The sequence below is a fragment of the Rattus norvegicus genome, unplaced genomic scaffold (genome assembly GCF_021556685.1).
Source record: "Rattus norvegicus strain SHRSP/BbbUtx unplaced genomic scaffold, alternate assembly SHRSP_T2T haplotype2-0000026, whole genome shotgun sequence".
Lineage (NCBI taxonomy): Eukaryota > Metazoa > Chordata > Mammalia > Rodentia > Muridae > Rattus > Rattus norvegicus.
In genome coordinates, this window is record NW_028238785.1 from 814,056 (window position 1) to 837,500 (window position 23,445).

The 23,445-nt window shown below is 44.7% G+C and overlaps 2 protein-coding genes across 2 annotated transcripts in view; one reads left to right on the top strand and one right to left on the bottom strand.

The window, feature by feature from the left end:
• The first annotated feature begins 1,186 nt into the window (after positions 1 to 1,186).
• On the top strand, positions 1,187 to 5,129 carry LOC147997906 (uncharacterized). Its single transcript, XM_087601534.1, has 5 exons — positions 1,187 to 1,324; positions 2,355 to 2,514; positions 2,980 to 3,923; positions 4,635 to 4,740; positions 4,859 to 5,129. The coding sequence occupies exons 1-3, from the start codon at positions 1,198 to 1,200 to the stop codon at positions 3,125 to 3,127; spliced, it is 435 nt and encodes a 144-aa protein (XP_087457660.1). The 5' UTR covers positions 1,187 to 1,197; the 3' UTR covers positions 3,128 to 3,923; positions 4,635 to 4,740; positions 4,859 to 5,129.
• An 8,532-nt stretch (positions 5,130 to 13,661) lies between these two features.
• The window catches only part of LOC147997907 (uncharacterized), a 14,308-nt gene continuing 4,524 nt past the window's right edge, over positions 13,662 to 23,445 (bottom strand). The window contains exons 2-6 of the mRNA XM_087601545.1: positions 18,217 to 18,371; positions 17,043 to 17,339; positions 15,666 to 15,809; positions 14,871 to 15,033; positions 13,662 to 14,156 (exon numbers count right to left, since the gene is read on the bottom strand). Coding sequence (XP_087457671.1) covers positions 14,127 to 14,156; positions 14,871 to 15,033; positions 15,666 to 15,809; positions 17,043 to 17,339; positions 18,217 to 18,371 — 789 coding nt within the window. The 3' untranslated portion in view covers positions 13,662 to 14,126. The remainder of the gene's footprint in view (positions 14,157 to 14,870; positions 15,034 to 15,665; positions 15,810 to 17,042; positions 17,340 to 18,216; positions 18,372 to 23,445) is intronic.

Consider the following 23,445-nt stretch of genomic DNA (forward strand, 5'->3'; position numbering starts at 1 on the left):
AGGGCCCATCACATTAAGGGTCACTATGCACTGTTCTATCTAAAATGGCCTAATCAGAACTGACTCCCATATAACACTTCCTGCAATCCTCATATGAGAAGCTTGAGCTTTTAGTTTTGACTTTGTCTTTTCTCGTTCTTTCTTATTTTTTGCTATATAAGTTGAGACAAAGGTAGTTAAGGCCATGAATTTGCCCCCAAAATTTGAACTACGGATGTGATCAATCAGTGTTAGTGGGTGCATTCTATAAAGTATTCATTTTTTACTATTATAAATGTGTTTTACTATGATAAATGTGTTACTACTTTTGTGTTTGGTGTGGTGGCCATTTCCCAGTGTACAGGTGCTGGGACCTTGCTCTATCCACTTAATGATGTTTATAGCCTCATTTTAGACATTTCTGTGCACCCTCTATATCTCTTGTTTATTTTATTTTTCTGATAGAAGCTCATGGTACATCTTACTCAGGCCTGTGATCAGTGCTCCTTTAGCGACATTGGTGCAGAGAGCAGAACCCCACAAGCAGCATGAGGTTCCCTTCACTGGTGTCTCCAATATTGCATTTTCCTCTGCCAACTGGTCTCCACACTTTTCCTAGCACCTTAAAGACTTCAACTCTTTCTCCTAAGGAATTTTCTAGCAATTGTCGATTGCTAAGCACATGACTTCATGAGTGTTCCCCTAATACACACGCATGTTGTAACCTACCATGCAGACTATTTCTTGATGTGATATAAAGCACCCGTACATAATGAGACAGGAGAACTTTTGACTGCATATTCAAGCTGGTGTGAAATCTCATGAAGTTTAATGGCTAACATTGGTAAATGAGGACAATTTGAGTTAGGATGAGACATTTTTTGGGAAAGATTTGAAAGGAAACATTCATTTAGATGCATAGGAATTACTAAGGTTTTTATAATCAAGCCTTGAGGAAAATTTGGCTTTGGAAGCAGGAGATGCTCAGTGGCTCTGCCCCAGGAAAGTCTCCTGGAAAGGGCACCTCTGCTTATGCTCAGTACAGGGAGAACATTAGCAGGGAGGCAAAGTCTGCTCCCCATGACATCAGCTGTCCCTTCTTGGACATTCTATTGTCTCCTAGAGAGTTCTGGAATCCTCTGTGATGTCACCAGTGTTGTAGTGACGACCAGTGCCCTAGTTTCTCTCAGTCTGAGTCTGGCAGTTACAAGCTAAGACATGTTTTCCCGTCTTCGCAAGCGTTTTGGGAGGGGGAACGTCGATTCTGGAGAGACTACAGTGAAGGAGTCTGGCCTTTCGTCTCAAAGTAATGATGGACAAAGACAGCACTTCTGGGGAATGTGGAGTAAGTTCTGGGCAGTGTATTTTGAGCTTCCTGCCAGGGTGGCTGCAGGCTTACGCTGACCTTTCTAGCAATGGGCCACAACAACTGGAGCATCTGAAAAGGAATTGAATTTCCATGAATATCACAATTCCTGAAAGTCAGGATTTCAGAACTTTAGTTTCCCCATCCCCACTGGGAGGATATGGTAAGGCCAATGCTATTATACTGTGGACTTCTGGTCTTTACTTTTCAGTTCATTTGTTATGTTACATTGATATAATAACCTCATCAGTAGTCATGGAGGGTCCACCTTTTCTGAGTTTAGACAGGGCAGCAATGTATTTCACTATCATTGCTTCTTTAAATACAGTGGGTATCTGACAGTAGTAACAGGGAGAGATTGTGCTCCAGGCAATAACCTTATGTTCTTAGACCTTCTCTGATTTCTTCTAACTGGCAGGGTCATCGTTAGCTTTATATATTAGAGTGTGTGTTACAAACATGTTTCTAAAATACCAAAACTATTTGGATCGTGTAGACCAAGATTCAGCCTGTAACCTATTCGCACTTCTGGGGCATTTGGTATTTCACATAGGGACACTGATAAGTCTGTTGAACATATCCTCCCCGGAAATGCGTTTTAAATCCAAAGTTGTTGGCTTAGAGTATCAGGGTAGGGCATCTGAGTGTCTCCAATCACTCAAGTTTTCTGGATGGTGAATTTATCATCTGAGTTCTGAAGCCACAGGAGTGAGGGTCCTGAAACCAAGCTGTACCCTGTTCAGCTGATGATAATCCCGGAGAAGCCATCTCCGTGGTACATGTAAGCACGTGATGTCCGGCATAGGGAACACCTGGCTGCTTATGTCTCTTGGTATCTATAGAGTAGTGGGAGAACTGAGATCCACTGAGGAGGCCTCTTAAGCATAGACCAATCGCCTAGCAGTGACACTGGGTTCCTGGCTTATTCTCCTGTTTAGGCCTCACTGAGGTCTATGAACACTCTATACATTCTCCCCATGCAGGTTCACTTGTGTTCTTCTACCTACAGACGCTGGGAGAGAAACATCATCCCCTGGCACTGAACTAAGCGAGAATCAGGCCAAGAAGGAAAAGGAGAGGCTGATTAAAGAGCTGCAGCTCATTACCGAGGAGAGAAATGACCTGAGAGATCGCCTGAGGTTTCTGACAGAGAGATCCATGAAGAACAGGTATGAATCGTTCCAAATGCTCTTGTTTCATTCCTGGGTCTGCAAGGTCACCTTCTTATCCTATTAAGGTTTTGGGTTCTAGAAAGCTGTGCCTCCCTAACCACCCTGTGCTAAACCTCACCTCCCATATAGTGGAGATTCAGAACCTGACCCTTCCTGAGGAGTGAGATTGAAAATGGACTCATCTGCTTCCATTTATTTTAAAGCAGAACTTGTGGTCTGAATGAAGAATTCAGGGATAAAGTCAGGGAGAGTGAGTTCCCAGTGTGCATTTGCAAAGCCCTTGACAGCTGGTGGCTTTGCAAGATTGTAATTGCAGTGAGTTTATGGTGAGTCTCTGTACTTGCTAGGCAGGTGACTGAGTGCTGGAAGATCCAGGCAGCAGCCTGGGGTAATTTAGGACCCACCCTGAGTTCATATATTTCTAAATGCCGATGTTCATTGTATTCTATCATTTGGGGCCAGGTCACACTTCAGGCCAAATCCATATTATGAAGACCTGGAGAGAATGGAGGAGGCGGTCATGTCAATTCTGCACAACTTAGAGATGGAGAACACTGAGGTCCATGAGAACAACCATAAGCTGAAGAAGGAGATTACCTTCTCTAGGTAAGTCCTGGTCAGAAAGGCTATCACTTGTGGAATGGCCATTTCTGACTTTCTTTGTTCTGGATTGGACGGTCTTCAGCTCTGGTTCTATCTCTTGTGCTATTTACCCATCAGTGTGCCAGGGTCATTAGGACTCAGTTTTCAGTTCCATAAAAGACTGTTCCTCATCCCAGGATTGTCGAGGCATCTTCAAAAGGCTCTAGAGAGAACAGCACTGATTGAAGTCAGCAGAAGTTTATTAGGCTGACCTGGACCTATGGTGTCACACCAGGTTTTACAACACTCAGTGCGTGGACCACATGGTTAGCATGACCTTCTCTTGGTTCTACTGACCTCTTTTGAGGGTGTTGGCCCAGTACTAATTCATGTTGCCCCCATGCATTGGGCTTTCATGGATAGTTGTGGATCCATGTTCTTTCTCAGAGGTGTGGACACTAATTGGTGTCAGGCCAAGCAAACAATTTATTCTTCCCCGAATTAACTCTTTATGTTCTGTGCAGTAGCCTTATATGTATCAAGATGCATTTTATTAAGTCTTCATGGGTATCTGGGACCTGGTAGAGTTAGTGGGACTTGGGAGTAGGAATGGGAGAAAGGGCCAGCATGATCTTACTATGCAGACTGTATTTCCAGAAACCTGCTCAGCCAGCTCCTGATGGAGAACACATGTAGGAAGAAGTTGGTCCCACTGAAGCAGGAGAGCAAGGAGGTACATCTTCATTGTGCACTGAACCAGAAATATTTGGTTGACTTTAACAAGAACGATAAAGACCATCAACGGACAGAACCAGCATTATCAGGTAGGGACCTGTTAGCTTAACAATATCTGATAAAATTTGCCAATTTGATACATCTTTGCTTCTCTTACCACCTTTCTAATTTACACTCACAACCAGCCAACCACCTCATGTAATGGAATTGTTCATTGCTCTGCCTATGCACAAGTATTCTGGGAAGTTAACCACTTTTCAGAAACTGAATTATTGTGCAAGCATATTTTGCTGCTCGTTTTGAAGCTGCAGTCTAGAAATGGTGACAGATGAATAACATATCATATTATTGCATATCCATGTGATACATTGGATCCTATGTAGAGTTTTGAACAGTTTCTTGGTTCTTTGACAAATGACACTCTGTGGTCATGTGATCTCTTGTATAGGAAGCACCTTTGGGATAAGAACCAAGTGCAAATGTCAAATTAGTACTTGTCATTGGCTTTATCCTTGGTGACATATGGACATCTCCTTTCTTCCTGCAACCTGATGAGGTCTCTTGCCATTGCCCTGTTCTTGTTTTGCACTGGTATAAGTCTGGGTCCCATATTGTCAGCCCACATTACTGTGAGGCTCTCTGGAGATTTTGCCCTGCCCACAGAGTTAGCAACAATGATATCACTTAAAATGTCCATGTCGACTGTCCAATAGAACTGAGGTGGTAGAAGGCAGCATTCTGACAGCTGGCTTGCATTTCCCCACCAAATCAGTGTCTGAAAAACTGCCTTCCTCTCCCAGGTCTCAGAAAGTGCAAGAGAGCTGGAATTGGACACACAGCAGTAAGAGAGCTTCCTGAAGAATAAGTTGCTTTCTCAGGAGTCCCTGATGACCAACATCCTGAATGGTAACAACATTTTTTGGATGAGTATTCATCCTCTGAGTTAATTTGTCATTTCTTAGAGACGCTAAATTTATATACCACTAAGCCAGCCTGACTGATTGAAGTCTTACTTTCTTCTCAGAAAACAGCACTTGAGAGACAACTTGGGGGACCGCCTTTCATTATGTGGGCTAGAGGAGAAACAGCAATACATCTGTGCTTCTAAATGTTCCTTAAGAATATGCTTTTAGAAATATTTTTGTTATGATTTTAATTGAAGTTTTCTTTTTGTTGTTTCATATTTATATGTTCTTGTTACTATTTTTACTTTCAAATATTTTTAAATATTTTTATTCATTTTAATCCTGTTTTGTTGTAAAAATGTATTTGTTATGAATAAAAATTGAATTCTATCTCTTGACTCTTAAGACCATCATTCTTACTCAAGGGTTCTGTCCCCTCCTGTGGACTTAGAACTGACAGCTACACATGGATCTCTGCATGTTCCATGGATCCTGGGCTAATAAGTGAATTCAAAGTCACCAAGGGGTACTCAGTGTGACAGTGTCTTTTGTGTGGAGAATGTGGCTGTTCCTCGGACACACACTTTATGATGTAATCACTGACACACTTTACCCAATTGTTAGGGTCCATGTGGTTCTTCTGAGAGAGCAGCAGGTGCTCTACCCTGTGAGTCATCACCACATCTCCTGCAGGTGGCTTTTGTTATTCCACATGAGGTGCTGTATTAGGTGGACAGGATCACCTATGATTAAATAGAGAGATCTCAGGAGATGTGTGTTCACAGGGAACTTACTGAGCTGTGCGTGCTCAACGTGTTAGGTTGCCAGGCATCCCTACAGGGCTCTGGTGTCCCCACTGCTCATTGTGGGTCAGGATCGTCCTCCAGCATCACTTAGTGTCCATATTAGAGCAGATCATTCACCTGTTATCAATGATGACCATATGTATTCTGCACATCTGATAAAATACAGAATAGAAACTAGCTTCTTGTAGGCCAGCTTGGCATAATCAGTTTTTTGATTGTTAGCAAGAAAATTATTGTAATCTAAGCAGTTTAGGAAGGAACCTCAAGAGCATCCATAGTGAATGTAGCCTGCAGCTGTGAACACAGATTTCTTTTGGAGAGCAGGCCTGTGTAAGCCCAACCTAGGTGGGACAGTTCAAGCTACCCTTTTTCCATGGCCAATCTGGGATCGTATTGAGAATGTATTTTTTCCAGGTGACTGATTTCCAATTTGTGGAATTCATCTAACTTGCTGAGAGTGCAGGTGACTCAGAGAGTTAAAGTACAGAAGAACCAATCCAGTATGTCCACAAAAGCTTGCTGTCACCCCAGGGCTTTTAGAAGCTCAGCAGCTAGAGAAGCAATGTAGTATTTGGTTATTCTCATGCTTAGGTCTAGTCATTCACTATAAGCTGACCATGACACAAAAAGTGTCATCTGTGTCAAAACTAGTTGTAACTAGATTTACACCACACTATCACATCACTACCGTATTTGAAGTTCTCAGTTACTATCTAAGAACCTGGAAGAGGCCTGGGTCTTGCTACACAAACTCATAATTTATGTCTTCATGACACTGTGTGCTTTGTTCTGTTGATGCTACCATTGGCATACAATACCTTGGATACTTTGTGCTGACATCTGTGACATGAGACAATAGTTCATGTCATCCTATCCTGAATAAAATGTCCTTAGAGTACAGTGTAGTGGGAGGGGCCTTCTTTTCCTGTGAGATAGCAAAACATTTCCAGTCTTCAGTCAAGTCTGACAGCCATTGTCCAGTACCTGTCTTGAGTTGTCCACATTTTCAGCTAAGAGTCTTCATCCAGGCTGCTCTATAATTCTGTAGAAGATTAATAGGGTTCCAGCCCTAGGATTTAATTCAGTGTGACTGCACTTGCCGAACATGCTCAAAGCCCTGAGATCCACCCTAGCCCTCTGTGCTTTAGAGAAAGAAAATAAAGAACCACATTGCAGTTGAAGTTTCTCATCCAACAAAAGGAGAGCCTGCATAGGGCCTTTAAGTAACTCTAAACCCCAGCTTCTGCCCACAACTCCCTCCATCAATTCCATGATTGGTGTGTTTTCACTACTACTCACTTTCTTCTGTGTGCAAAGAATGTGCACCATGTCAGTAAGTGTGTGTGTATGTGTGTGTTTGTGTGTGTGTGTGTGTGTGTGTGTGTGTGTGTGTAGTCCCTAGTGAAAACTGTCGAGATACATGCAGACTCATGCTACTACTGTCCCATGGCACCTTGCAGGGAACCCTGAAATGGTGGCTACTTTAATACAGTCTAAACCGGGTGTGCATGGTTTCTGTAAGGTCACCACTACAGAGAGCAGGAAAAGCTTCAGTAGTCACATGGATGTGATCAATCAGTGTTAGTCATGCCCTTCCAGCATGGTAGACTGCAGGTTGTCTGTCCCCAGCACTTTGCTCTCTTCTGCCCAAACAATGCCAAGGTCAGGGCCGTTGAGCCGTGAGGCCGAGGCTCACCACCCTCAGTGCTGCCTAAGACCCCTAAGACTGTCTCTTTTGGGTGTGTGCGTGCTGGACACTCATGGATCCTGAGATCTCCGCAGCTGAGGTGAAACAGTACCGGAGCCATTGCAATGTGGGCACACATTTGGTTTTGGAGCTGGGCCACTCTTTGACTTTTATTGAGTGGAGAGACAACTGTTGGCTGAGCCTTTGGTGAACCGGATGGCCCCTGGCCACGTCAGCAGTCAGCAGTATCAAAGCTGAGCAACCAGTGTTTTATGTTTCATTTTGTCATCGCTGGTCAGTGTTCTGATGCCACAGCACATGGCTGGTCTCAATCTCCCCATGTGGCCACAATCCCTAATTGATATTGCCTCCACTTCCCAAGTGCCACTGGGATTTCTGTAGAACCCCTAAGGCAGCAGCAAGCAGGAGCTCCTGACTATTCCCTCCCTGCTCTCTGGATCTGCAAGTCGTTCTGTGTACATATGGCTATTCCCTCATATACCCTTGATGCCATGATACCTTAATAAACACTTGAATCATGCCCTGATGGCCAGTTTTCAACTGCTACCTGACACCATCTATAATCGCCTGGGAAATGAGGGACAGTCTGGATCAGACTGGCCTTTGAGCATGACTATGCGTGACTGTCTTCGTTGCTGTGGGAGATGCCAGGCAACCTCTTTTCTGATCCTAGAGTCCCTATACCCAGCCACTTGTCCCCTCTACAGCCAGACCCTACTTCTGCTCCTAGGCACTGTCTTGGACTTCCTTCCCTCAGGTGGCTTCTCTCCTTTGGTTGCTACAGAAACCTGTTATGAGGAAAGGAACAGGGAGTTAAGAGTTCAAAGCCATCTTCCCACTGATGTTCTTTCTCAGAGGTCAGTGGGACACTTAAAGAGTTTTGTGTATACATTTTATTAAGCAAGGGACAATCATGCATCAGACACAGGAAACTAACAGCACATCTACTGGACCTCCTTCAACACCTGGGCATCTCTTATGGCCTGTGCTTCTGTGTGCTGAAACCTGGGGACCAACTTCCTGTGGGGTTTTCCAGGGTGACTATGCACATTACTACACTGGCGTAAATCCTCAAAACTCACAAACATCAACAGGACTGCCACAGGAACGGTTCTACATCAACAGATACCACAGATCAGCAAGCAGAAGCATGGGAGGGTGGTGCTGTGGCTCACACACTTCTCTTTCCTCACTAGGGCAGGTGACCCGCTGAAGAAAACAAGGGGGCAGCAGGATAGAACAGGAAAACTACAACCCAGTCCTTGCATTAAACACCCAAGCACATTTAGACTAGAAAAGAGAAGTTTGCCAAGAATGAGGGCCACTTTGGACATCCATCATCAATAGCCCTGGCTGTCTAGGCCAGCATCAGATCCAGCAGTCTCCAGGCAGCTTTCCGCCAGGCCCTCAAGGGTGCTAAGAGCATTAACCATGAAAAATAGAACAAGATCTCTGCCTCTTGCCTGACTGACAGCCAAGCATGTGTATGCCCTGGCTATGCTCATGCTGGGACCCCTTCTAGATATTAAGATATAGAGACCTGATAGTTGATTAGGACCCTGTTCGAAAAGGAAGACACCGGATATTTCCCTCTGGCATCCATATGTGCATGCATGGTTGTACAAGCTGGTAGAATCTCTCTCTCTCTCTCTCTCTCTCTCTCTCTCTCTCTCTCTCTCTCTCTCTCAAAGTTTTGAAGCACAGCAGAAGAATCTCTGGGACTCTAACCCTGAGCAACCTCATCTGTGAGCCACAGCTTCTGTGTGAGAGCTCCTTTGTGTGAGAGGGGTAGGGTGACTGAGGAAGTTTGCTGGTGTCCATCCCTGGCCTGCATGTGCATGCATACAGAGACATGGACACATGCACATGCTGAGTACCCCTCATCCAATCCTGAAATCTGAAAACATTGAATTTCAAATCCAGGCATTCTCCTACCCTACACCTTCCCTCAGGAATTGGAGATGAGGCCTTGCAAGAATCCTCAACCAGTGAGACTGGCCCAGACCTTCTGAGATCCATTCTGCCCCAGGAGAACACAGCAGGTGGTATCAGGACAACACAGAAACTCAAGACTCCAGCCTGATGCAGGGACCGCCTGCTGGGTTAGAAGACTCAGCATCAGGTTCCTGAAGGAAAACATCACCTCTGAACACACAGGGTCGCTGTGGCTATGCCTTCAAGGCATCTTCAGCAGCAGCTTAAATGGACTAGAAATGACTATGGGAATCTGCCTGCAGGGTGATGTGAGAATCCTTTTGCTCAGGCTTGATCGCTAGATGTTGCCACAGAAAACCTTGAACTCTTCTTGGAGTACAGTCCAGGCAGAGGCTGAACACAAAACATTCTGATTACGAACTGAGTTTAACAGATAATCCGGATCCTGAAGGCCACAGGCCCAAAGGTCTGCACTGTAGGGGTGAGGCATCACTGCAGGGATGACCACACAGTGCAGGGGTGAGGAGTCACTGCAGGGATGACCACACACTGCAGGGGTGAGGAGTCACTGCAGGGATGACCACACAGTGCAGGGGTGAGGTGTCACTGCGGGGATGACCACACACTGCAGGGGTGAGGTGTCACTGCAGGGATGACCACACACTGCAGGGGTGAGGTATCACTGCAGGGATGACCACACACTGCAGGGGTGAGATGTCACTGTGGGGATGACCACACACTGCAGGGGTGAGATGTCACTGCAGGGATGACCACACACTGCAGGGGTGAGGTGTCACTGCAGGGATGACCACACACTGCAGGGGTGAGGTGTCACTGCGGGGATGACCACACACTGCAGGGGTGAGGTGTCACTGCGGGGATGACCACACAATGCAGTGGTGAGGTGTCACTGCAGGGATGACCACACACTGCAGGGGTGAGGTGTCACTGCGGGGATGACCACACACTGCAGGGGTGAGGTGTCACTGCGGGGATGACCACACAATGCAGGGGTGAGGTGTCACTGCGGGGATGACCACACACTGCAGGGGTGAGGTGTCACTGCAGGGATGACCACACACTGCAGGGGTGAGGTATCACTGCAGGGATGACCACACACTGCAGGGGTGAGATGTCACTGTGGGGATGACCACACACTGCAGGGGTGAGATGTCACTGCAGGGATGACCACACACTGCAGTGGTGAGGTGTCACTGCAGGGATGACCACACACTGCAGGGGTGAGGTGTCACTGCGGGGATGACCACACACTGCAGGGGTGAGGTGTCACTGCGGGGATGACCACACAATGCAAGGGTGAGGTGTCACTGCGGGGATGACCAGCAGTATCCCAGCCTTGGCCTGGGAATAGCCATTGACACCCACACTTTCTGGGGCAACATTGTCTCCTGAGGATAGAGTCAGGCCAGGAGCAGCAACTGATGTTCACGAGGGACAAACTTTCTTCACCTCCTGCCCATGCTGGCCCTAGGATCTGGGCTTTTTTGGTGACATGAGTGCTGAGCCTCCCAGGTAGATGGGTTTTCAGGGGTCAGGTGGTGATTGTCACCAAAGATATCCATAAGGATAAGTCATACTGTACTAATTCCCATATTAGATCCCTTCTCACAGGTCACAGAGGCCATAGTGGGTCCTAAATGTGGAGTCAGGTTCCTGTGCACTTTTGAGGAGACTGGTCAGACATTTAGGCTTCGTGATATTTTGTTGGCATTATTTTGGGGGGGATTTTATTTTTACTGTTGGGGCCAAACCTGGGGCTGCCATGTGGAGGGAAAAGCTTTGCCAAAGCTGTAGATCATCCCTAATAATAAACTCCTGAATTCTCCCAATCCTGGAACTATCTAGGTCCCTCACATGATGCAACCTTTGGGGCATTCCTCACATAGAATCATGGGGTGGACTGCATCCCAAAGCGAGACAGTGGGAAAAATTCCCCAGTGTCTCCCTGTGGCTGTGACGATGGGAGTGCTGACCAGTGGAATGCAGGCCCCATGTGAAAGCCTTTTGGTTTCTACTTGAGTGGAATCTTCACCATGCCTTTTTTTTTTCTAGAAACACAGGTTGCCCTGGAACTTACAGTCTTCCATCACCCTGACTCAGTTTCCCATGACTGGGCTCACAGGCTTAAATTACTATGCCCATTTTTCTTTTTTGTATTTATAAATCTGCTAAAAAGCCAGAAGGATCCAGAATGTAAAATGGTGCGGTCCAAGGCATTTCCAACAGGGGATTCTTGACCTAGGAGTATCCAGACCAGTGTTTATTGTGTGGCTACTTCATTCCCATAACAGCTTATATTTGACAAAGAATTCCAAGTTGTGATATCACTGGGCAGCAGGTGATATCCCATACAGCAGGACTGACTCAGGTTGTAATTAAGGCTGGAGAAACTTACTAGGACCCTGGTAATCCTACCACCCTGGGGCCTTTAGATAGCCTTAATCTGATCTTCCCCCCTGTGCTATTAATCAATTGCTCTTGAAGGTAGATTTGAATTTACAGTCACTGTGAGGCAGGAGAATTAGGACCCTACAGTCACTCTGGGCTCCATAGGAAGAGCCTGTTTCAATAGTAAAAGAGGTCACCTGTGAGTTCTTACTGTCTTCCCTGAGGCCTTACTGCTGGAGTTAGACTAGCTGTCTCACCAATTGAAGTAGAGGGCAGAATGCTGGTGCCTTCTATAGTGAGGACTAGTGACAGATGGTCTATGGAAATTCTAGAAAGGTCTACAAGTATTTATGTCCTGTGCATGGGAACTGCTGGCTTCCCTGTGTCCTTTGCCTTTATTTTGCAGTCCATGGGGCACCTGGAAATGTCCCCAAACCAGGCTGTACACAGGGCCTGTCCCGTGACTCTCACTTGCGCTCAGAGCCTGCCTGATAGTCATAGGTCTGACAGAGTCCTGACACCTGCAGAGACCACTATAAGGGACCCTGCAATCCCCACACTGCCCATCAGTGTCTATAATGTCCCTATACGACACTGAGACGGTCTAAGCTCCTTCCAATATTTATGCTGCATCAGAATCTGACCATTGCTACTTTTGCTCCTCTCATACCCACACTAGAAGCCCTGTACCCACACTAGTCCCAGCTGGCCTGTTGCCTACTGACATCTCATGGACTCTGCCCCAATATTCCCTCTTTGCCTGGGTCCCTGCAACTGTGTCCAGTTCTGGCTGCTTCCCTGCCTCCCCTCTTCCATTTTCCAAATGGCCACATTGAAACATGGGTTTCTGGGTCTCCCACTCCTCGGATGCTGGGAACAGGTTCATTCTTTGCTGTTTGAATGGTTGTCCTAACACTGGAGGACCTTGCTTCAAGTAGTGGCAGTCAAACCTGGTGCTGATCGTGTCAGATCTGTCCAGGCTGTCTGTGTGACTGTGGAATGCGCCTCTGTTTTGGCTGAGTGTTATTTACCTCCCTCATGGCCATGTGATAACCAGACCATGAGCATGTTCATTGTTTGGAAAGAAGGGTGTGGAGGACATATGCTCCTCATCCTAGCATTAGTGGAAAATAGACATAGGTAGATGATGCATTCTAGACCATCCTGGGCTATAGAAACTCTGCCTCGAAGAATGCAGGTGGAGCAGGGCTGGGGTTCAGTTGGTTGCCTAGCAGCCTACCACATTGAGCAGGCACTGCTCAACCACCTGTACATACACATCTCCTGAGATCTCTCTCCTAAATGGGAGGTGATCGTGTCCACCTAGTACAGCACATGCCCTGGAAGGACAAAAGCTACCTACAGGAGCTGTGGTGATGACTCCCAGGTTAGAGCACCTGCTGCTCTCTCAGAAGAACCACATGGTCCCTAACAATCATCTACAATGGGGAATGCTATTCCCTCTTTTGGATCATGAGGGAAATGCACTCAGGAGTGGCCCAGACATACATTTGAAAAAAAAAGATCCATTGAGTTAAATGATAAAAATAAATATAATCAGCAACAATAAAAAACACAGCATATGAACGATCAAGTGAAACAGCACCTATAAAAACCTATTTCCCAAAATGACGTTGATAGTCATTATCTTTGTGGTTTAATACTAATGCTGTATTGGAAGAAAAACTGAGGCACATGGTTCTCGATTAGGATTATTCTATATTCCTTTGTGAAAGTTGTCATTTTTTCTGCAGCTCTACAGGCATGAGTGTGTGTTACTCAATATCTGGTGCACACAGTCAATAATGAATGTGTGTTGTAGACTGATATAGACTAGGATGAGCAGAACACATGACAGCATGGATACAGTATGTCAGTGATTACATCATAAAGTGTGTGTCCATAAAATAAGTCACATTATCCACACAAAAGACACTATCACCCTGTGTACCCCTTGGTGGCTTTCAATTCACTGGATCATGCAAAGATCCATATCCAGCTGTCAGTTCTAAGTCTACAGGAGGGGAAAGGACCCTTGAATAAGATGGTCTTAAGAGTCAAGAGTTACAAATCAATTTTTATTCATAAGGAATACAATTTACAAAAAACAGGCATAAAATGAACAACTAAAATGGTATAAAAAATGAAAAACAGTAACAAGAATATATAACTATGAAATAACAAAAAGAAAACTTCAATGAAAATCATAACCAAAAACATTTCTTAACAGCATTTTCTATATGAACATTTAGAAACACAGTTGTAGTGCTGTTTCTCCTCTAGGACGTGAGATGTCAAGGCAGTCCCCTCAGATGTCTCTCAAATGGTGTTGTCGGTATGAGAAAGGAGAAATACCTCAATGAGACAGGCTGGCATACGGATACATAAATTTAGGGTCTCTATACATTGAGGAAATTATCTGAGAAGAAGAATATTCCCCCAAAAAGTTTTGACTGTGAGGATTGTCGTCACAGGGAACTCCTGAGAGAGAAACTCATTCCTCAGGGGGCTGTCTTCCTGGGATCCGTCCTATGCCATGTCTCCTGCAGTTTCTGAGACCTGGGAGGAGAAGGCAGCTATTAAGACACTGATTTGGTGGGGACACGCATACCAGCTGTCAAGTTGCTGCCTTCTGTCCCCACAGCTGCATTGGACAGACAGCACTGATCTTTTCACTGAAATCATTGCTGATATCTCTGCAGGCTGGGAACATCACCAGCAACCCTCACAGTACTGTGGGAGAACAAGCTGCTCCTCAGACTCTACCAGTGCAAACCAAGAATGGGGAAATGGGGAGAGACCTAATTGGGGTGCAGGAAGAAAGGAGAAGGCCACATGATACTGAGATCAAAGCCAATGACCAGGACTCATTCGCCATTTGCACTTGGTTCTTATCCCTACAAGGTGCTTCCAAACATCACATGACCCCTGTATGACCTTTGTCACGCGACCAAGAACTCGTTCAAAACTCTTCATAGCATCCAATCTGTGATAGGGAGATGCAGTCATGTGATATGTTATTCCTCTGTCACCATTTCTGGATTGCAGTTTCAAAAAGGGCAGAGAAGTATAATTGCCCATAATTCAGTTTCTGAAGAGTGGTTAACATCCCAGAATACTTGTGCATAGACAGAGCAATGAATAACTCTATCACATGAGGTGGGTGACTGACTGGGTGTGGGGAGATTAGAAAGGTGATAGGGGAAGCAAAGATGTATCCAATAGGCAAATGGTATCAGACATTGTTAATCTGACTCAGCTGCTTGTTCCTACCACATTTTGCTGGGTCTGGAGGTTGCTGGCCTTCTCCTGTTCGTCTTCATCATTCGGGTTCAACTCAAACAAGTATCGCTGTAACTCCTTGCTCTCCTGCTTCAATGTGACCAACTTCTTCTTCATACATGCCTGGTCCATCAGGAGCCGGCTGTGCAGGTTGCTGGAAACACACTCTGCATAGTAAGATCCTGAAGCCTCTTCCTCCCATTCCAACTGCCAAATCCCACAAACTCCACCAGGACCCAGATACCCATAAAGACTTCATAGAATACATCTCCATACATGTAAGGCTGCTGCACAAACAGCAAACGGCCAATCCAGGGAAGAATAAATTGTTTCTGTGACCCAAGCACCAATAAGAGTCCATGTCTGTCCAAAAGAACAAGGGATCTACAACTACCCATGAGAGCCCTATGCATTGGGACAGCATCAATTCGTAGGCAGTAAACAACCACAAGAGGACAGTAGAACCAAGGGAGGTCATGCAAACCATGTGGTCCACACATTGAGCTTTGTTAAACCTGGTATGACCCCAGAGCCACAGGTTGGCCTAATAACACTCTGATGCCTGAATCAGTGTAGTTCTATCCAGAGCCTTCTAAAGATGCATAGACACTGTGCTGAGAAGTCACAGTCTCTTATGGAACTGAAACTGAGTCCAAAAGACCCACGGCACAGTGATATTTAAACAGCAGAAGAGATGGGCCCAGAGCTGCAGACCCTCCGGTCCAGAACAAAGAGAGGCAGCAATGGCCATTCCACAAGTGATGGGCCCTTCTGACCAGTACTTACTGATAGAAGTTAATCTCCTTCTTGAGCTCCTGAAATTTCTCACGATGTTCAATGTTCTTTGTGTCTAAGTTGTGCAGTAATGACATGACCTCTTTCTCCTTTATCTTCAAGTTTTCATAAAATGGAATTGGCCTGAAGTAGGGGCTGGCCCCAGGAAGATAGAACCCAATGAACATCGAGGTTTAGGATTATATGAACTCAGGCTGTGTCCTGTACTACCCCAGCCCTGGAAGGACACTTTCTGAATTCTACATATTTGGATCTTCTTCAGATTCAGAAACTTGGAATTGTGTGCCCAGGACAACAGAAGCTAAGCACCCAGATAAAGGGTTCCCTGGCTCACTTTTTTCAATCAGGAGGGCTGGATCTGCATTCAAACCTGTTATGCTGTCAAGAGCCTAGGCCACAGAGCTTACCCAACCACACACACACACACACACACACACACACACACACACACACACAAACACACACACACACACACACACACACACACACACACACACCCAGAAACCTCTGATTTCATTTTTCCTGTTTTGACAAGTGGAATGCTACAAGCCGAATAACTAATATTCTAGAGGCAGACAGTACACATAATTCTGGAGATGAGACCAGATATTGCCACAAACTTATAATCTCCCCAAGGCATACAAATGTATAGACAAATGTGACCATACAGGCAAAGAACTGTATTGTTGAAAGTGGGGCTTCCAAAATAAAGCACTTACACCTCCATGAAACTATTATACAGGTATATCCTGAGTTCAAAAAACAGACCCCTAAATTCCAAGTGTGCAGGGACATAGAAACATATAAAAGTTGTGCATATGCATGCAGACCTGTGCACACACAGACACACAAACTGGGACACACCCACAAGAAAAGAAAAGTAAACAGACTCAGAGAATGAGAAAGAGAGACAAATATGGAAAGAGCACAATGAGAATCAGTAGAAATGTATGCACCATTACTGTCTCAGTGTTTAAGGCACACAGACAAGAAGGAACAGGCCTGAGCCTCAGGCCTTCTAGTTAAGCATGATGATCAACAATGTGGGACCTGTTACCTAAGGGTGCTGCCATGAGATGATAGCGTTCAGTCACCTTCCTAGCAAGTACAAACACTCTCCACAAACTCACAGCACCTAGAACCTTGCAAAGCTGCCACCTGTCAAGGGATTTCCAATTGTACACTGGGAACTCATGCTCCAGTGACTTTATCCCTGAATTCTTCACTCAGATCACAAGTTCAGATTTTCAACAGGCAGAATCAGAGAGTCCATTTCCAAACTCACTCCTCAGTAAGGGTCAGGTTCTGAATCTCCTCTCTATGGGAGATGAGGTTTAGAACAAGGTCGTTTGTTTGGAGCAATGCTACCTCTTGCTCATGGATCCACCTGTCACATAAAGGAGGCGTTCTGTCAGCTCATTTCTCTCCTTGGTAGTTAGCTCCAGTTCTCTTTTCAGCCTCTCCTCTTCCTCGTTGGCCTGCACCTTGTTTCGGACATTTTCAGGGGATGACGTCTGTCTGCAGGCCTCTGTAGGTAGAAGAACAAAAGTGAACCCGCATGGGGCAAATGCATAGAGCATACACAGACCACAGTGAGGTCCAAACAGGAGAACATGCTTGGAAGCCAGTGTCACTGCAAGGAGTTTGGTCTGCGTAAGAGGCGTCCTAAGTGGATCACAGTTCCCCCACTACTATATAGAGACCAAGAGATATAAGCAGCCAGGTGTTCCCTATGCCCGCCCACACAGGCTTACAAGTACCAGAGAGATGCCTTCTCCAGGATTATTATCAGGTACGCAGGCTACAACCTGGTTTCAGGACCCTCACCCCTCTGGTTTCAGAAGTCAGATCATCAATTCAGCATCCACAATGACTTGATTGATCAGGGATACTCAGATATCCTACACTGTTACTCTCGTCCAATAACTTTGCATTAAAAAGTCATGTAGGGGGAGGACATGGTCAACAGACTTATTAATTCCCCCTACTGAAATGACAAATGCCCCAGAAGTGCCAGTAGGTTACAGGCTCTCTCTCTACCTGCCCCATATAGTTTGGCTACTGTAGAAAAATATCTGCCACACAGAACCTCTTGTATGAAGGTAAGATTGGCCCCGTCAGCCAGAGGTAGTCAGAGGAGTTCTAAGAATATAAGGTCATGGCCAGGAGCACAATTCTCTCCCTCTGACTACTGTCAGATAGTCACTGAATTTAAAGAAGCAATGAAAGTGAAGTACATTGATGCCCTGTTTAATTCAGAAAAGTTATACCCTCCATGACTACTTATGGTGTTATTATATCAATTTAACATACCGAATGCACTGTAAAAGTAAAGACTAGAAGTTCACCCAATAATAGCATAGGCATTGCCATATCCTCCATGTGGTTATGGAGAAACTAATGATGTGAAAACCTTGACTTTCAGGAATTGTGATAATCATGGAATTCAATATCTGTGGAGATGTTCCAGTGGTTGTGGCCCATTACTAAAAAGGTCAGCGGAAGACCCCCACACACACCCCTGACAGGAAGCTCAACATACACTGCCCAGAACTTACTCCACATTCCCCATGTCCTGTGTCCATCATTACCTTTAGGTTTCATTTGCTTCACTCTAGACTCTTCTCTATCAATATCAACTCTCCCAAAGCGCCTACAAAGACGGGCAAACATGTCTGTGGATATATCCTTTGGACACTAAGAGAAAAAGTAGGGAATTGGTTGTCACAACGATACTGGTGACATCACAGGGATTCCAAGGTCTCTCTCTCTAGGAGACAATAGAATGTCCACGAAGGGACGGCTGATGTCATGGATAACAGACTTTGCCTCCCTGCTAATGTTCTCCCTGTACTGAGCAAAAGCTGATGGACCCTTTTCAGGGGACTTCCCTGTGGCATAGCCACTGAGCACCACATGCTTCCAAAGCCAAATTTGGCTCTAGGCTTGATTGGAAAAACCTAAGTCATTGCTATGTATCTAAGTGAGTGCTTCCTCCCCAATCCCTGCACAGAAATGTTTCATCCTACCTCAAATTCTCCTCAGTCAGCAATATTACCCATTAAAGATTACTGAGAAATCACACCAGTTCCTATAAGTAGCCAAAGAGGTCTCCTGTGTCATCATGTGCAGGTGCATGAAATCACACCCAAAAATAGCCTGTCGGGTAGGTTGCGATGTGGGTGTGTGTTATAGGTACAACCTGAAGCTTTGTGCTTAACATTTGACAGTTGCCACCAGATTCCTTAGGAGAAAGAATTGCATTCATTATGGTCCTGGCAACAATAGGGTTATCTGTTAGGAGAGGAAACTGAAATATTGGATCCACCAGTGAATGCACCCTCAGGCTGAGTGTGGGGCTCTCCTCTTTGCACTTAAGTTACCAAAGCAGGATTGCTTACAGGCCTCTCTAAGCTATAACGTGTGATTTCATCTGAAAAATAAAATAGTCAGCAGATGTTGGGGTGATGCAGCCAAAGGAGTAGGACAAGCCTAGAGACATAACTCAGTGGACAGAGTAAGAAACAAGCATCTTCACTCCTGTTTCATGGATCACCCCACAAAACACAAAAGCATCTGTCGTATTAAAAAAAAACAGTTATTTTATTGAATGCATACACTAATACTGTTTACAGTATTAGTGGCAAAGCTCAGATTTTGGGGGCAGATCCATGACTTGAACTATCTTCCTGACAACATATAAAGCAATAAATAAATAAATAAATAAATAAATAAGAAAAAAACCACAAAAATAAAAAACACAAAAAGCACAAGCCTCTGATGTGAAGTTACAGAAGAGTGATCCAGTGGTCACTTCTGACCAGGCCATTTTAGCTATGACAGTGCATAGTGACCCTTAATTTGATGGGTCCTATATAAAGCTTTGTGCAATATTGTCATTTTAACCAACCTCATCCAGAACATACATAACGACACAGGATATGATTGCCATGTCCTTGCTGTGTATCAAGTTATTTTTCTGTGTCCTTGATTGTCAGGCATATTACAGCAACAATCTGAGATGGCTGGTAGACTTGGAAGAAAGTGGATATGAAAGATCCCCGTTTGATATCAGTACAGCCATTTCTTAAAAATGAGAATCTTTTAAGCTGGTCCTCGCTTAGCCCCTAGACGTTAGACAATAGACCAGAAAGTACAGAAAGCACATTCCCACCCACTCTCTAGGAAGCTGCCCGACCATAAGAACGGAGGGTATAGAACATATTTACTGCAGGGCAATTACAAGACAGGAAACATCTCTGGGAAGCTGACTGACCACTATAGAAGTGAGATATCCTTGGTACTGAATGCAGCTGTGCTATAGGCCGACATAGCTATACCTTGTCCTGGGAACTCTAGAAGAGAAACACCTGCCAAGACAGATATCCTTGGTCCTTGTCCTGGGAACCCCAGGATAAGAAAACATATATCAAGTCAGATGTCCTTCCTACTGAAATAGCTACATTGATGTGGTTACGGCCTTATCCCAGGACGAGAAACATCTGCCTAGTTATCCTTGGCACCGAAATAGCTGAGCTAATGAAACTGTGTGATCGTAAATGACTGTTTAAGCTGTACATTTCTGTTGTTCGAGGCTCCTCACATCCCTCCTGCGTGAGGACCGTGTCGAGCCCCAGTGCATGGTATCCCAAAGTAAACCTCTTGTTTTTACATCAAGACTGAGTCCTGTGTGTTCATGGGGTGGTGATTGTCCTAAGGACTGGTGTGAGAGTCTCCTCTGTCTGAGGGTCTTTCAGATAAAGCTATAGTTGTGGGTTACACACCTCAATTCTCATTGGCTAATGCTGTCCTCACAGTCCTTGGAGGCCCCTTTGTAAGACTACCTGTTGGAAAGTGGAAGCAGCTTTATTTGAGCTCAAAGTGAACAGGACGAGCAACTTAGAGAACAAATGGGGTAATTGAGAACCTGTCTAAAACCAGCACAGAAACCCACCCTCCATTCAAAGCATCATCTACCAATTCTTGAATTTTTACCATTCTTTGCCAACCAGTCTTTCATTCAGGAAAGGTAGAAAAAAACTGGAAATGATCTTTGTATTCTAAGGACCTTGATCTGTCTTTCCTTAGGTTCACGTTAAGAACAAATGAAATGGGTATCACCATCTGAACAACTTAGTATCACCTACTCAGCATTTCTAGCCTAATACTGTGCCTATGGCAATCTCAAGCTTCCCTGAGTGTTGCTGCCCCAGCAGGAAGAATGAAGAACTGAGGTCAAACCCCAGTGAACCTTTCAATGGGTTAGAAGAAAGCCATCAGAGATACTGCACTTCTTTGTCCTTAGATTAAATCAAGATGATACGACATGAATCTATTGGGCTATTCAACCATCCATCTTCCTCACAACCCCACCTATCTGAGTTCATTGCTTGGCAGAATTCATGCCCCACCATCCTAGATATTTCTTGATTCATTGCTGCCAAGGGCCAGGTTTCCTGAGTTTTGTTTTTTGTATAATTGGGTGTAGTCAATCATAGTTGCCCTCTGTAAGAAATGACAAATATCTATAATAACTGACCACACTGTACTTGTGTATACAGGTACAGTAGTGGAAATTTCAGCATAACTGAGTAGTGGAAAACCAGCACTGTGTCCTGGCCTTTCTCTGCCCATATCACAGCTCACAGGCGGCTGGGGCAAACATTGAGTTCCTCTGTAGAAACAGAGTGAGGTTGAATGGACACTGAGCAGGCAGAGCAACACAGCTGAGGCAACTCAATTCCAGCAACAAACGCATTATTTGTTTCCCATCTTAACAGCTCCTTTTGAGGACTTGTCCCCACACCTAGCTTAAACACAGCAATTTTCATACATGCTAGCCTGCTATTTCATATCGTTGCTGTAATACGCCTCCACATCATAGATTTCAAAAAAATATATACCTAACACTGAAAAGGGTGATGCTTGTCAATATCTAGTGCGTTGGGGGCCCAGGTACGGTCACAAATAACCAGGACACAGGGGATGCAGAGCAAAGGCAGATGCAACTGCATGCAGCTGCAAGTTTATTAACCCTTATATAGGCATGAATATGCATTACCTCACTTTCCCTTTTGGCAAGATATAATAAGATCGTTATTCCCATGATACCAGGAACGACTGAGGCAAGACTAGGCAAAGAAGTAAGGCTAAGCAAAGGCTTCTTCTTAAAATATCTGTATAGCAAACCACCCTTCTTCCTAGTATCACAATACACTTGTCATAAGCCAGAGAGCATGAGAGCCGCATCCACAAACATAGGACACAGTACAACATAGTGTGAGGTAAAGTGAGAAAACATTTTCTTCTCAAGGGCAGCATTCCAGCCCCTGCTTGCATCTCTCAGCCGTCTTTCCTTGATCCTGTCTGGGAAGTGTATCTCAGTGACTCCACAATTTCTTTCTTTGTTCTTTTGTTTTAAAAGTAACACTTTCTATAACATACCTAAATGTCCTCAAAGGGGTTTAATCGTGCAAAAAGAAAGCAATATAATATATAATGTATGTAACCTTTAATGAGTGTATCTATTTTCTTAGGGGTATTATTCAAATACCTTCCCAGATCTGGATTTAACTTTGGTAATTGTTATCTGTCTACAAAATCAACAATATCGAAGAAATATTCCAGTTTTCTGGCGTAAAGTCCTCGGGAGTAAGAACTAATGATTTTGGAATTTGCTCGGTGTCTATTGTTATGTCCCTCATTTCATTTCTGATTTTTAATTTATGTATTGTCTCTCTTCTGCATTGTTAGTTAGAGGAAGGGGTTGTCTCTCTTGTGGATCTTCTCAAAAAAAAAAAAAAAGAGGAAGAAAACACAGCTCCTGCTTTCCTTGACTTTGTATTTTTCTCTTTGTTTCTAAAGGCTTGATTTCAACCCTGAGTTTATTGCCCTTGATCAGATCCTACAGACTCTCTATGGGATGAAGCTTTGCCTCACTTGGTAACAGCAGCATGGAATAAATGAAGCTTCTGCTGATCTGTGTTGTGGTGTTGCACATCACAATCTCACCGAAAACCATGCATAGCCTGGTTTTAGGCTCTATTAAAGCAGCCCACTATTTCAGTGTTCCCTGCAAGGTGCCATGGAACAGTAGTAACATAATTCTGCATGCACATTGACAGGTTTCTCCACGGTCTTCTGGGTCATTTGATAAAAGTTTATAGTGAATTCATGGATGAACACACACACACACACACTTTACTGACATGGTGCATATTCTTTGCACACCAAAAATAAAGTGAGCGTTACTGAAAATGCACCAATAGTGCAATCGAAGGAGGGAGCTGTGGGGAAGCTGGGGCTTAGAGTTACTTAAAAGACCCGATGCAGATTCTCCTTCTTTTGGAGGAGAAACTTGATAGACAATGTGGTTCTTTATTTTCTTTCTCTAGAGCACACAGGACTAGGGTGGCAGCTAGGGCTTTAGCATGTTTGGCAAGTACTGTAGCACTGAATTAAATCCTAGGGCTGGAACCCTATTAATCATCTACAACAATTACAGGGCAGGCTGGATGACGACACTCAGCTGACAATGTGGACATCTCAGGACAGTCACTGGACAATGGCTGACACACTTGTCTGAAGACTGGAAATGTTTCTCGATCTTGGAGAGGAAAGAAGGACCCTCCAACTACACTGTCCTCTAAGGAAGTTTATTCAGGTGAGGGATGACAGGGACTGTTTTGTCTCATGTCACACATGTCAGTAGAAAATATCCTAGGTATTGGATGGCGCTGTTAGCATTAACAGAACAAAGCCCATAGTGTTG

Excerpts from the sequence above, each read along its gene's own strand:
- LOC147997906 (XM_087601534.1), top strand. The coding sequence starts at position 1,198 with ATGTTTTCCCGTCTTCGCAAGCGTTTTGGGAGGGGGAACGTCGATTCT. Across the intron at positions 1,325-2,354 it reads GCACTTCTGGGGAATGTGGA|ACGCTGGGAGAGAAACATCA; the intron begins GTAAGTTCTGGG and ends TTCTACCTACAG. Across the intron at positions 2,515-2,979 it reads GAGAGATCCATGAAGAACAG|GTCACACTTCAGGCCAAATC; the intron begins GTATGAATCGTT and ends ATTTGGGGCCAG.